The 15,497-nt window shown below is 46.8% G+C and overlaps 1 protein-coding gene across 12 annotated transcripts in view; it reads right to left on the reverse strand.

Annotated features, from left to right (window-relative positions):
* EPB41L3 (erythrocyte membrane protein band 4.1 like 3) overlaps nt 1-15,497 on the reverse strand; it is a 116,007-nt gene that overhangs the window by 68,246 nt on the left and 32,264 nt on the right. For 11 of the 12 annotated variants that reach the window (XM_072949209.1, XM_072949210.1, XM_072949212.1 and 8 more), the window contains 2 exons: nt 9,011-9,264; nt 4,489-4,686 (listed from right to left, as the gene is read on the reverse strand). In XM_072949209.1, coding sequence (XP_072805310.1) covers nt 4,489-4,686; nt 9,011-9,253 — 441 coding nt within the window. In that variant the 5' untranslated portion in view covers nt 9,254-9,264. Of the gene's footprint in view, nt 1-4,488; nt 4,687-9,010; nt 9,265-9,841; nt 9,948-15,497 lie in introns of those variants that run through there. The other variant, XM_072949207.1, reaches the window with a different exon arrangement.

Below are 15,497 nucleotides of genomic sequence, written 5' to 3' on the forward strand. Positions count from 1 at the left end.
GTGAGAGCAGACATTTCTAACTGGATGGGCACTAGGAACAACGCTGTCCCTGAGCAGACTCGCATGGGCCCCCGAACCCAGCTGCAGCGGGACTGAAATGGACGCGAGGAGCACTGGTTCCTCTACTGTGTGTGACGGGGGCACTTTTGTTTTTCTTTTAAAATTCATGTTTCAGACATAAACAGCAACAAGGATCACAAGCCACGGGGAGCTGCTTGTGTTCCCTCAGGGTCCAAATAAACAACAAGAAGGGACCAGCAGAGCTGGAGATTCTGTCGGCACATGTGAAAACCCGGCAGCCCGAAAACGCTGCCCAGACATACATCAAACGATTTATAAGACCTTTTCTTATATTTTACTCATAATAAGGTCTTTCTATATTCTAGATTATCAAGACTAAGCATTTGAAAAAATTATTGAGGAAAAAGTCTCTCAAATGGAAAAACACCAGATGCTGTAACAACCTCAGCCTACTGCTGGAGGGAAATTTGAAAACCTCGCAGAGTTGGAAAAGGCCTCCCATCAAAACTCTGGGGGTAAGAACCGAAGATTCATTCAATGCTTGGTCATTGCTCTCATGCTTCTCTGGGTCGTTGGCTTTCTTCCGGTGAAGCACTGCCGGGCAAGAGAAAATGCCACCTCGTGCTTTCAAAGGAAAGGAGAACCAGGCAGGGTGTGTGCGTGTCTACGCGTGTCTATGCGTGTGTGTGTGTGTGTCTGAGTGTGGGCAGGGGGTCCTGTGAAGTGACTACAAATTCTCATGATAAAATCATGGCAGAGTTGAGCCTTCTTGATTTTGATGGCGAAATAATGAAGACGTTAAAATAAGCTACATGGGAAAACACCAAGGCATAGAGATTTCATGAAAATAAAACGTCTTTTTGATGCCTTATTCAATGCAAAAAAAAAAAAAAAAGCTATGCCTGTTACTGCCTCCCGCTTTCTGCTCTCATTCCCCTACAACTGCACGTGCCGGGGTCGGGGGCTGGGGAGGCAACCCTGCTGCTTCAGCTCAGAGGTTTGTGTCTCTTCCCTCCAGGAGCTCAGAGCAGGAAGGGGCACTGGAAGCAAGTTGGGGGGAGGGAGGTCCTGAGACTGTATTCAAGAGCGAGTGGTTTCCACAGACGGGCCCGCGTTTTTTGCTGGAATCCTAATGGCAGCGCATGCAGCACCACAAGGTGGACTGCACTCATTTAAAACATCCCTTTTCCGCTTATTTAAAATCTGACTTCCTGTACCTTCTACCTTAGTTTTACTTCCTGTGCATTAAAAACATGTTACAATGTTCAATGACAACCTTTCCAAGTAACTGGAAGTAGCTATCCTGTCTCCTCCAAATCTTATTTTTTCCATATTCAACACATTCTGTTTCTAGAATGGCTCCTCATGGGAAGGCTTCAAACCCCTCACCGCCCTGTAATTCTCTGCTGAATAAGCCCTAGTCAGTTACCGGTCACTGCCCTGATCCGTTATCAAACAGCAACCATTTATCAAGAATACGCTACATCCCAGAGTGTTCAGAATATCTGCTTTAATCTTCTCAGAAATGCCTTTCTGAGGCAGTATTTCACCTCATTTTTCTGGTGAGGTCACTCAGGTGCAGAAGGTTTAAGAAGTTCCCCCGAAATCGCACGGGTGATATGCAGACAGGTCCATCTTCACTCCCAGGGCTGGTGGCTCTGGAGCACCCACCACGTCTGCATTACACCAGAAACCCAAATGGGAACGTCTCCAGCTGGGACAGGGTGACCGGCCACCTTCCACTTCTAACCCGACACTGCACTTCCCCGAGAGCAGCCTGAGGTGGCCCTGCTGGTTCACGTGGGTGGGGAATCAACTTAAACTCAAAGAGGAGATTCACCTGAACTGTCACCAAGTCTCATGCCCCTTCCTCCAAACCCACGTCTATTTTGCACATGATCCTTACAAACAGAGTGAAGTTTTACCTCCCCTTCTGCTAAATGTTATCCTGCTACTTGGCTTCAGAGTCCCACATCATCCACTTTGCAAGAAATCTGGATTCTGACACATGGGCTGTTATTCACTTTTAAAGCCCTTATCGCTTGAAAAAATAATGTTGAGCTGTTTTTGTGTGTGTGCACGCACGTGTGCGCGTGTGTGTGTGTTGTGCCTTCATCCAAGACTTGGATAACAACTCAGTTTAGAGGAGAGCAAAGGCTGAAGGGCATCTTCCTGGGACAGTGGTTTTCAGCCTCTTTTTACCAATTAGACCCCAGGTACCCTGCTGGCAAAGCTTGACTTTCCATAGGTTTGTATCTAAAAACAAGAGGCATTCTGAATTTGCTTTTTCAATTGGTGTCTCACTGCCACCTTGCAAACCACGTCACTGATTCCCAACCCATTTTCCTTATTCAGCCAGGCAGCGACAGACAAACCCATTTCCCTTTTCCACGTCCGCGTCTCTCCATCTTCTACCAAAAGGATGCCGTAGGGACCACGCTTTTTTCTACCATCAATGTCTGCTGTGAAACTGAAAATATTCTGCCGGCAAGGATTTGTGTATCCCGGGAAAAAGTTACTCTTAAGAATCTGTCAAATTCATAAAAGTGCTTTATTATAAAAGGAAACAGCGGACCAACATTGCTGTGCCACTCAAAATATTCACAGTGACGTCAAAAGTAACGCTGAACTGTACCAACAGTTAATTACAAAATAAAAATGCGGCACTGAAAAACACAGATCAGCTAGAATGAATGCGAGGTACGGGATATAAATGAAGTTTATTAGCAAAATGATCAGCATGAAATGTACTCCGTCAGCCCTGAGGCATTCATTCTCCCTGCAAGAAATACTGTCAACCTTCTCTGAGATTCTTCCTCAGGCCATGGACTGCCAGGTAGCCCTCCTTATGCCATTACATAAATACAACTGGTAGCAAGACTTGCCTCAAAGGTAAGGAGAAAAGCTGCTCTTGACTTAGATCAATTTTTCCAGAAGGCAGATGCACAATGGAAAAGCACACCCTCGCCTGAGGGTACGGCAGTGCTGTGAGCATCACAGTAAAACTCAGGGAGGGGTGTGTTATTGGATGTCCCCATTTCCAGAGTAAACATCTCAGTCAGTAATTGAACACTCTGGGCTAAGAAATTAGCCAAAAATCAGACAGAAAAATGCAAGAAATGGATCTGTGCATGGCAAGCCTTAGGTGCGGCCCTTGAAACACGTGTTAAACTCCCTGCAGCAACTCATCAGTACTTCTCAGGTCACTGGATGACAAACAGTCTAAATTAATATATGATGGAATAAATCACTTCTGATGGAAGAGCTTATTTCCAAAAAAAATGTTTTCTATGTCCCTGCAATCTGTAATAATTTAGGAGCCCAACCCATCCCCACCCTAAATGACATTATCAACTGGAAACGGATTTGAATCTTCTGTTCCAAGAAAAGCCACCGGTGCGTGAGTACATTATGCAAAAGTGTAAGGGATGATGTGGGGGGCAGGGCGAGCAGAGATGGATGAACGTGGAACGCGGGGAATTGGGGGGCGTGGTGCTGGCTGTGCCTAGGGAGAACGGAAATGCATGACCACACGCGGACATAAACGGGCTGCTGAGCGTGCACACCAGGCAGAAGAGGGGACCCTGCAGGGGGCAGGGCTGGTGCAGAGGGAAGTGAGGTGCCCCACAGGACAAAGGGCAGGGGCTGGAGGCGGAAAACAGCTCTTTGGATGAAAAAGTTAAATCTGCAATGGAATCACCTTGCTAAAAGAGCCAGCTGCCCCTTCGCAGCCGTGAGGAGATGCTGTGGGCGGGGCACAGGCAGACCTGCTCGTGGCTCGTGTCCCCACCCAGCCTGTCTCCTCAGACACTCAACAGCCATCGAAGTCTGAGTCGCTCTCCTCTGTTAACTTGGTCTTGCTAAACATCTCTGACAAAAGTCATTCAACTGCCCCTTTTCGCAGAGGGTTTCTTCCTTTCTTTACAAAAGGAGCAGAGAGTGACATGCTCTCGGACACTCAAGCTGCAATGCCCACCACGATAAGCATTTTAATAATGACTCATCCTCCAAGCAAGACAAGGACGTTCCCAGTTCAAATTATCCTTCAGCTCCTACGTACAGAAATCTACAAGTTTCTACCAGTTAACAATCCACTTGGCCATGAATTATGCAAGTAGAAAAGGTAAAATTCATTTCGATGACAGCTCCCAGACAGGATAGTAAAGAAAACTTGATTCTTTAAGGCCTCCAAATATTTTTTCCTACCATGGAAAGTACTAGAGATTTCTTCTTTTTCTTTTTTAAAGACGATCACATTTTCCTCTTGACTGTAACATTTTGGGGACATTATAAGTATTTTCAGTTATTTAATCCCCTGTTAGAGACTCTGGAAATAATTTTGTATTTAGAAACTGGGCCTGAGTAATTTTCCAGAGTTCTGGAAAAACAGAGGCAACCCGTACGCGTTATGCCACATTCCCTAGCTCTCAGTATCGGGAGCAGAAAAGTCTTGGAGCAGACACTCACCTCTACATCGCAGGTATACTCTGAGCCGTCCAGAAGGATCGCTTTGCACTGCATGCTCTTAGGCTTCTTGACAATCTTCAATGGGGATCGAGACAGTTTACTGCTATATGATTTCTGAGAAAGTTTATCGTCTTCTAATTGCTGATATTCGAGCTGTCTGGCAGCTCCAGCAGCAAACTCCCGTTCCTTGTCAGTGACCTGTGAAGAGCGAACAATGAACAGCTTTCACTGCAAGGCGGGAAATAAATCCTGCGTCGGCCAGGCAGTAATGCAGCACCCTAGAAACAGGCTTCCCCATTTCCTAAAGGACGAGAGATGCCTGGATTAGGATGTTAGAAGTGGATATACCTGTTCAAACACTCAACAATGCTAACACTTACATCCAAGTAACGTCTGCCCTTTAAAATGTCCTCATAGGGCCTATCTCAGTTTGACTCGAGGATTTACATTAGAAACCCTGTGTTATTAGCAGATGCCAGCACCATTCCACCCAGCCAAGGAGGATGCAAATGGGCTTCCGACTTCTTAAAAACGCACTGGGTAGTAGAAACCTTAAAAATAAATCAGTCATCTAAGATTTAATCTAATGCATTCTGCTTTCTTCATTCACTGGGTCCTTCTATATTCCATGACCTATAACTGCCCCATAAATATACCAGGTACCTTATAAACTGTAAGGCCCAGAGAGCTTCAAGTATTAATCTTCTCAGTAATTTTACAACTGTTAAAATATTTGATTTAGCTCTAAATCAATTCAATGAAGCCAGCAGCACTGAAATTCATTACAGGGTAATCCCTTAAGTCTGCTTCCCCCTTCACTGTAATGAGCCAGTATAAGAACAGCTCAGATCTGTCCAAAAGCTTTAATCTGCTTTGAAATCACAACAGTCCAGCCCGAGCTAGACTCAGACTGCAGAGGACGTCCTATGTAACCAAAAAAATATGACCTTAAATCGGTCACATCCAATGACTCCTTCCCTGCTCCCCCACCCACCATCTACTGAATGACCACCAATGCAAATTCAACCCACGGGCCAGACCACCGCTTCCACTGGTCTGCAAACACACTCTGAAAGACCAAAGGAAGATACGTTCTGAGATTCAGCCTGGGCCCCTTCAATAAGCACGAAACTTCCTTGCTCGTGAATGTATCATCCAGAGGCTAAAGCACCTGGGCTAAAGGGTAAAACCACACTGATGGGTCCAACCTCTCTTTTTTATTAGCCTCTACACTTCTATAACACTAAGCACAAAGCTTTTTTTTTGGTGTGCAGTTGACTCTTGAACACCAGGGAAGGGGTGGTTAGGGGCACCAACCCTCCACACAGCAGAAAATCTGAGTATGACTTGCAGCCAGCCGTCCGTATCTGTGGTTCCGCACCTGAGGGTTCAACCAGCCCCAGATCACGCAGTCTTGGTATCGGAAAAGGGGGCGAGAGGATGGCTGTGTCCCGGCTCTTGGGCAGGTCACTGGGATGCATCCCACCAAGTAAGGGTCCTTGGCTTCACATAGGAAAGAATTCCAGAGCGAGCCACAGATGAGTGAAAGCAAATTTATTCAGAGAGACGCATGCTCCATAGACAGAGTGCGCGCAGGCTCTGACGGTGAGGGAGCGAGAGGCCTCGCGACGAGATGGCATTAGTTTTTATGGGCTCTGTAGCTTCACGTGCTAGTAAGTGGGAGGATTACTGAACCACCTTCGGGAAGGGGCCAAGATTCCCAGGAACAGGGCCACTGCCCACTTTTTGACCTTTTATGGGCAACCCTGGAACTGTCATGGCCCCTGTGGGAGTGCTGTTTACCAGGCTAACACATTACAATGAGCATATAATGAAGTTCAAGGTCTATGGGAAGTCAAGTCTCTGGCCACTGTGGGCCTCAAGGTCTCTGGGAGTTGAATCTCCACCCTCTGGGTGCTAATTGCTGTGTCATTCCTCTCATGGCTTTGCCCTGCCCTCTTCCCACCTGTCTCAGGATTGTAGCATTTACTATCGAAAAAAATCAGCTTAAGCGAACACCCTTGCAGTTCAGCCCCGTGCTGCATTTATTTTGGATTTTAGGAAAAGACTTCTGCTTTTATAGTGGCATCCTCTGTCTCGTTTTTCGTCCAGAGGATTACTAATATCGTCCTTTCCTCCACTAGCCTTGCCCAGGAATTCAAGGCAACGTCTTGAGAAGTCTTCAGAGTAAAACGACACCAAATTTGCTCAGAGAAGAAACCAAGAAAAAACTGAATAACCAGCTTAAAGAGCCAAACTAGTTAAGAAGGCAAGCCTCAGCTAAAACTAGTATATCAAAGCACCTGCTCTGGCAACTTCGGTCCAACTTTTTTGACTATTAGTCTTTCCATATCAAAGCATTAAAAAGTAAGTGCGAAATAGATATAAACTCATTAATTTTGGCCTTAAACTCCTCAAGGTAGTTTAAGGAGAAGTTTGGAAAACTTGAAATTTTATTTCAATAACCATAACATATCTTTGTTAAGTGCTTTATAATTTACATACAATTTCTGCAGGTTTAATCTGCATCTTCAGCTCACAGGCAACCTCAACAGAAGGTACATTTTTATTTAAAGGTTGCCTGTCATCAGCTCTTTCTGTGTATCAGAGAATATGGAATTTCATATTTCCTTTACTAAAATAAAAGTATCTACATGAGACTAAGCACACGGGGTTATTCATAGGTCAACCTGGAAGCCTCTTAAACTGCCACCACGCAGGGGAGGCCTCCCTTCTGGAACAATTGAGACACAGATCCATCATGGAGGCTTATCACGTACATTTTTAAAACAATTTTATCAGCTCTAGAAGAGCAGATGCAGTACTCAAGTAAAAGATGAACCGTAGTCACACAATGACGGCAATTTAAAAAAACATCGGTCTCAGCCACGTCAGCCAGTCCTCTGCTTCATTCACCCTCCTAACAGCTCTGGGAAGCAGGCGCATCCTTACCTGCAAGTGCACATGAGGAGGAAAGGCCCCCTCTGAAGACACTTCCTCCACATCAGCAAACCAGTGAACAGGAATTCAAATCCAGCCAAAGCCCCAGTGCTAGCTGTCACTGAACACGAACACACACGTCATTCTACCTCCAACACAACCGGGCGCCTAGTACCAATCGAAGAATTTCAGAGTGGAAGAATCTGAGAAAGTTCTCTTTTCTGATCTCTTTGCTTTGCAAACGAGGAGGCTGAGGCCCAGAGGCCTTGAAAGAGTTCTGAGACTGGGAGAACTGGGGAAGAGAGACGGGGCTGCGGTCTGAGGCCAGTCACCTTTCCTCTAGCGCCCAGTGTCACTTCTCCTTAACATGTGACTTGAGAATGTCGCCTGTATTTTATAGAGCATCGCTGCGCTTATTCACCTGCTGCATCACGTCTGTATGTAGAAATTCTTCCTCCTCTAGGATTATCCCGCACTCTCCTGTTTATTTCATTTCAGAGTTAAGAGGAAAGAGAGAAACATCCAGTCTCGTCATTTTAAATTTCTGAAGATTTAAAAATAAACAAACAAAACACTACCACCATCACATCTCCACAAAAAGAGAAGATACAGGAAAGCCGTGATGTTAACGACAGCTGCTCAGATTCTGCCTGGCAAGCTGAAGGGTGCCCCGCAGTTCCCCATCACAAAACGTCGGAGACGAGACAGCATCGATTTACGAAAATAAATATTAATCCTTACACAGTTCTAAAGCAGAACTAAAATACTACGAGAAAAGAAATAATCAGGCTGCAAACATATAGTTTAACGGTATATCAATGTGTTTCGTTTTCCACAGACATGCTGACTTCATGTCTCTTCTTTTAACGTCTTCTAGAATTTCTAGCTTGACACAAACCCTTCCAACCTATAATCGCAGGGACTCCTGGACTTCCTCACCCTATGTGAGTCACTATTCTACAATAGTTGACTCCACATTTGAAGTTTTAAGCCAGAGAAATTGAAACATGGATCCATTCAAGGCTCAGGTATAAGCTATGCTTTATATTTTGTATGAAAACTTTAAAAGGAGTAATCACATTATCTGTGACAACTTACACATGTTTAGGTAACAGAGCTGAAAATACACGTGTAAGTGGGACAGGGAAAGAGGCTGCCTTAACAGCCTCTACAAGGAGCTGCCAACCTGAGGGTCAGAGTAGCCCCCAGAAAAAAATCACAAGAGCTCTAACCCCTTGGCTTGAATAAACAACCCCGACTATAATTTGAGTCACTCAATTAGGAGGTGTTCAGCCTCCCTGTGAACCCAGATAAAACCACTAACCTGCAGTCCAGGTTTCAGGGTGAGTTTAAGTGCTTTAATTAAAGGAAGGAGCTACCAAGCAAGGTTGCGAAATTCACTGAAAGCCTTAAAATAGCATAAATTTCCATCTGCCTGGGACCAGAAGGGGCCAAGCAATGACCCCTCGTGGTTCCCTCGAGTGCTAAGAGACCAAGGGCAGAGCACAGCCTGAACAGCTCAGCAAACACTCCCGGTGGGTTTTCTGCGGGACCCCGGAGGCGCGGGGCGGGCCGGGCTCACCTCCTTCCTCACGGGTGTGCTGTGCGCCGCCGCCTCGAACTCGTCCAGCGCCTGCGGCGGCTCCTCGGCGCCCGGCTCGGGGTCCGGCTGCGCCCCCGGCTGCGCCTCGGGCTGCGCCCCGGCCTGCGCCTCCGGCTGCGCCCCGGCCTGCGCCCCCGCGTGCCCCTGCGGACCCGCCGCCTGCTGGGGCTCGGCCTCCTGCTCCGGCTTGGATTCTGAGTCTGATCCCGATTCGGTCGTCATGGTCGATTGTTCTGCAAGCAGAAAGAGGGAAGGCCCCATCAGTGGGTGCAGTTACCTCCTCCAGGGCAGGGAGGCGGGATGCTCCACGCGGAAGGCTGACGCGAAGCAGCGCGCGAACGACGCAGCAAAGCTACCCATCAAAGCCCGTCCCACCGCACACACCAGACTCGTCCAATTCGCCACAAAGGCGGCTGCCCGTGGGCGGCTCAAAATGAACACTGAACTAGAAGTCAAAGTTGATTTGGAATGATCACAGGTTTTATTCCTATTAGATTTTTGCCACAGATGACCGTGAAATAACATTACCGGCATAGTAATTACCTAACTTAGATAAGTTTAATGTCAGAAAAACGGATTTGCTGAAGATCTACGTTAATCTCTGGGAAGGATGATCTAATAATGGAAGCAGACACTCTCTCCTTCCCTTTACCCTTCCTCCGTATACACGGGGGTCCTTGCTCTGTCCCTCCAAACCCCAGAACCCAACCATTCCTCCATGAATAAACTCTTCCATGGGAAATAATCTTGGGTGATAGAAAAATAATCACTAACCTTCAGCCCCAAGTTAATGGCTAGTTTTAAGCTTACTTGCAATTAAAAATCACAGGCTGCTTCAGGAAGACGAAAGGGAAGTTGGGGATGAATGAAAGTCCAGGAGAGAAGCACAGGGTGGGGCAGGAGGGCACGAATCAGCCTCAACTCTGCCTCGGGCTCTGTGACCTCAACAGAATTTGGCTTTCCTGTCTGTTCTAAGAACCTGAAATTCTAGGATGCTGAGAACCAGAGACACTGCTATATTCACTGCGTGCAACCTAAGGAAATGTTGTCCTCTGAGATAAGTCAGGACACCCCTGATCTTACAGACCAGAGCAAGAGCGTCCAGCTCCGGGGCGCGGCGACCACTAGCCCCCCGTCGAGAAAGGCAGCCTCCCCACCACCGCAGTCGGCCGGAGGCTTCATGAACTATGAGTCCATTACAGTTTTATTTAATTCATCGAAGGCATACTTTACCCGGGCCATCTGAAAAAGCTGAAGGAAACACTCTTACTTTACTTAATACATTTGAAAAACCTAATTTTTTTTCCCAGTAAGCTTTCAACTTTGCTTTTTTAAGTTCAGAAGTGTTTACGTCTATGTGTGAACAGAAAAATTAATAAACACAAGTTCGAAAATAGAAAAGGCGGTTATGTAAGTATCCACCTTATCAGCAGGTATCCATCTTTCCAAATCCAACTGATGCCAAACACCAGGGTATACGATACCAATATGCCTTTGAAATACCAGAATAGTTGATGGTTTCCATAAGCACCCTAAACACATTTCAGTAGAACGAAGGAAGCAGCTGGGTCCCCATCTAGAGGAAGGGGGACCTGTGTTAGTGAAGGACTTCAACAGAGCAGGAGAGCAGAGTTCCTGAGGGGACAAAACCTGCAAGTTAAGTCTACAGGGAGACGGCAGGAGAGCCAACTCAAGTCCTTCTCCAGTGCGTCTGCATCATGGCCACTCTGTTAACAGTAAGCAAGTTCCCAGACTCGGATTCCTGAACTCCAGACACGGGGGCAGCGGGCCCTGAAGGCCCAAGAGTCTGTTTGGAAATTTCAAAGCCAAGTGCATTTTCAGCCATGACACAGCCACAGACACTAACCAGGTCTCTTTGTTTTTGGTTGGAAATGTATCGGTTAAGGTTAGAAACACCGGCTACATCATTTCTTCTTTCATTAATACATTCCTTCAACAGATGTTTGCTGAATAGCTGCTCCTGCGGACACGTCAGATCAAAACGAATGGGGCTCTGCTCTAGTGGAGGCAACCTTCTAGTTGAAGGAGAAAAAGAAATGAAAGATGTCAGCCAGAGAGAGAGGTTATTAGATAACCCAATTTAATATAGTTGGGTGGCTGCCGACATGGGATGGTTAGGGAGGGCTCCTCCACAGAGGGGACATTCCAAAATGGAGAAGAATCTGCCATACACGTGAAGACAGAGGCTGGGATATGCCTTCCAGGAAGACCAGTGCCCAGGCCCTAAGGACGAAACGAGCTTGGTGTGGGCAAGGAAGGAAAAGAAGAGGGAGGAAGATGGAGGTAGCCCCAGGAGGTGCAGAAGAGAATGGTCCCTGATGAAGCAGGAGATGTGAGAGGTGGTCAGATGCTGTGGGTCTTGTCGATAAGCCAATGTATGGAGCTAGGTTTTATTTTAAATGCAATGGAGCACTCTAAGGGGAGGAATGAGAAGGTCTTCTAGATGCTTGTAGGAGACCACTCTGGTTTGGGAATGAGTGGGAGCTGGGAGAGTGGTTAGCAGCCACGGCAACAGTTCAGGCGAGAGAAGGTGCTGGGGCAGGGCAGCGGGAGGGGCGGGGGCAGGAGGGCAGGGGCGCCGTCTAGTCCATCCGAAGCCTGATCAGAGCCTTGTGAAGACAGCGGAACTGCACTAGCTGGTCGGCATAGTCACTTACAAACGTCCCCCCTCGTAGCAACACAGGAATCCCTGCAGGTGAAAAGACTGCAAATCATGTTTTCTCTGCAAGGCAGGGCGCCCCCGGTAAACCCACGTCAAGCTTCCATCATTCTTCCTCTGGGCGGTGCTGCACCCTACCGCGGGAAGCCTACGGTGAACCCGACGTCACTGGCTACCATTTCTGAACACGTGCAGGTGAGAAGCAACAGCCTGACTTTATTCATAATGACTATTCTTCTGGGCTAAGCGACAGCTCCAGCCTTCCCAGAAAAGCAAGCAGGTTAACATGAAAAGCTCTGGCCTTCCGGGCACAGCACGTGTTTCCAGACAACACCTGAGAACCCCGCTCACGGCTACGTGGCATCTGTAGCTCTGTGTTCCTTTCACACATAATCTGGCAGAGAATTTCGGTCTCCAGGAAACGTTAACGTGATGGTCACTGAGGTGCTGTCATTATCGGGAATTCAAATAGGTGTTGGTAAAGTTTTCACAGGGTCCACACAAGAAGCTGGCTGGTGTTTTTTGGGGCATTAATTTAAGTGACTAAGTTGTTCACCCATGAATCTCATCTTTCCAGGCTGGACTGAGAACCACTTCACGAAGCACAGGGCAGTGTTTTTTCACAGCATCTTTACATTTTTTTCACTTGGGCAAGCATTTTAATGGATCACTCATTGCACAGCGGGAACACCTCAGAGAGCTGTTTCTGGGTTAGAAAAGCACCAAACACATCGTTTATTTTCAGGAGTTAACAGGAGTACCTGAATTCAGTCTCCTGCTAGCTCTGTCTACAGTCATTAGTGTCCCGTCTCATTGGCATAGCGTTCAGAATTGACTGTGACTTCATTTCCGCCAGCCAAAGGCTTTCTGACAGCATCCTTGAGGTTTTAAGCAAAAAAACTAAATCAACATGGAAAATTCAGAACACCAATGAAATACAGAAGAAAGCAAAATGTTCAGTCCTTATGTCAAACTGGATCCTGGAAAGGTCTAAGAGAATAAGCCTAACGTAGCCACCATTCCCTCCGCTGGCTGTTCAGCGCGCATCCCTCTCCCGAAGGAGGAAACCGCTGTCATGCCCTCAACGTGCAGGTCACAATTCCATCGCGGCTCACCTGCTTCTTAACTAACCTCGACACAAATGTTACAGCACACTGCTTTATGCCTTCCTAAAAAGAAAGTGCAATTTGTAAAACGCACAGGAGCTTCGTGAGTTGGACAGCTGAAGTAATTTCTCCTATACGTTTCGTGCTTTTGTTAATATTTTTTGGTGAACAGGGTGCGGTGCTGGGAAGTACGGGAAGGTGTTCGCAGGGAACCCGAGATGCCTCATGCAGGCCCCTCCCGCTCTCTCAGACCAGCTGCCCCTGGGCCCTGTGAAGTGGGTGTGACCCCCACGGGACAGGCGGGGACAGGCGGGGACAGACAGGTCAGTGGATAACTTGCCCAAAGTCATGTAACAAGCACAAGGCCAGCAACGAAGTCGGAGTTTCTGCCTCTGACAACAGAGCTCTTCCTTTTGCACAATTTCTGCACTTCAGCACAGCAACGAAGCCTACTTGCTTAACCTCCTATTCCTACTTCAGAACCAGACTGCATTTCAAACTTACTTCTTTATCCGATCATCTATAATTCTAATGCTAATATGCTACCTTACCCTTCTCAACGGCAAGTCAGAGATGAGTCAGTTTGAACTTCTGTAACATTATACTTTGTTTCAAAGACTACTTCCCTACGGCGTACCCACCCTTCAGCACTCACCTCACTTACCCTCACCACTACTTTGTCTTTATCCATACACACAGACCAGCACGATGCTAGTTTCTAGTCTGGCGTGAGCCTGTAGGATGCTGTGCCAGGCTGTCAATTTACTTCTGGAAAACCAACCAACAAAATGATCACAGTGAATAGTATTGACTCTGCTGGTAGGTTCGCAGCCATTTACAACTTTCCACTGGTGGTGGCTTTAAGCCTCAAATGGAGCCTAAGTTGTAATCAGCACCAACTTTGGAAGTGTTGTGGGTGGAGGGGCACACACGGACAAGACACCAGCAACAGACATTCCCAGTTTTAACTGTCTGGTTCCACTGTTTGAACCTGTCAAGAATCCGATGGCTCAAATCAAGAGAGGAAAGAAAAGGTGGCGGGTTTCCTCGGCATTGCTGGCCAATCCTCTCTCTGGGTAGAACTGATTAGCAAAAAGATATCTTCGGCAACTTCACGCAAGAACGTATTTCTCTATTACCCAACATCTGACTCCGCATCTGTGAGAAATGAGGTGTGAACCACAGAGAGTGAATAAATTAAACCAGAGTCAGGCTCTGTGCAGTCAATGACCACACCCCCCCCTTGTGAGAGCGGTCCTGCTCCTCCTGAACCAGGTCTGTCTCCCACAGAACCTTGTCTCCGAAATAGGGCAAAAGTCATGGCTAAAACTTCTCCCTTTGTACCTAAGTGAGGGGAAACTTCCCCTCTGGTATCTGGGCTTCTCTCTCTTTTTAAAATTTTTTTATTGAAGTGTAATTGATTAACAATGGTAGTTTCAGGTGTACAGCAGAGTGATTCAGTCGTACATATATATATATATATATTCTTTCAGATCCTTTTTCATTATATGTTATTACAAGAAGTTGAATACAGTTCCGTGTGCTCTACAGAGGGTCCTCGTTGTTTTATCTATTTTATACACAGTTTATCTATTTTGTATACAGTGTGTCTATTAATCCCCAGCCCCTAGTTATCCCTCTTCATAGGCGTCAGCACCTTAAGGGTGAGGACAGCTAGGACAACAAGTCCCGTCTCAAATGACCCAAGCACAAAGCCGCACTCCGAGGCCCCGCTGTCGGGGAGAACGCTTACAGACGGTGAACGAATGAATGAACAGTGTGTCTCTGAGCCTCACGAACATGTCAGTGTGGCTGGTCTCACCACCACCCAGGAGCCCCGTACATTCAGACGAGCAGCACTGCACAGATCCAGACGATCCATTTCCTCTAACCACATGCCTGCCTCGCAGCTTTTATCTCTGTGGCTAGCTCCTAACAGCGCGCTTCGCGCAGGCGCCCAGGGCGAGGCCCCAGAGGATGTGCGGGGAGAATGAGAAGGAGCACGAAGGGCCAAGGCAACCTTGTCAGGGGCCCAGGAAGGAAAGCTGCATGTAAATATTTGTATCTTGCCTTTTACAGGAGCGTAGGCAGTTGGGATTCGAAGACTCACACAGCATGAATAATGTTGGATCAAATCAATAAAGACATGGGGGAAAAAGGCATTTCTACTGAGAAGAAAGGGAAATCAAATAGATGGGAAAATTCCAGGCATTCTTTTGTTGTTTCCATGTAGTGCTTACAAATATCACCCAAAGTCACCAGCACTGGCAGCCGAGTGGTCAGTAAACACAGGCAGACCTCATTTTATTCTGCTTCACTCTGCTCAGCTTTGTAGAAACTGTGTTTTTTTGTTTTTTAAATAAATTGGAGGTTTGGGGCGACCCTGCACCCAGCACGTCTGTCGGCGCCATCTTTCCAACAGCATTCGCTCACTTCCTGTCTCTGCGTCACACTTAATTCTTGCAATATTTCTGACTTTTTCATCATTATTGTATTTGTTAGGGTGATTTGTAATGAGAGATTTTAAGAGTCACTAAAGGTCAACGGTGGTTAGCATTTTTACCCATAAGGTATTTTTCATTCAGGTGTGTACATTGTTATTTTAGGACATAATGTTATTGCACACGTAACACACTACACTATGGGGTAAGCAAGACTTTTACATGCACTGCGAAACCAA

This window comes from Vicugna pacos, chromosome 24 (assembly GCF_048564905.1).
Source record: "Vicugna pacos chromosome 24, VicPac4, whole genome shotgun sequence".
Lineage (NCBI taxonomy): Eukaryota > Metazoa > Chordata > Mammalia > Artiodactyla > Camelidae > Vicugna > Vicugna pacos.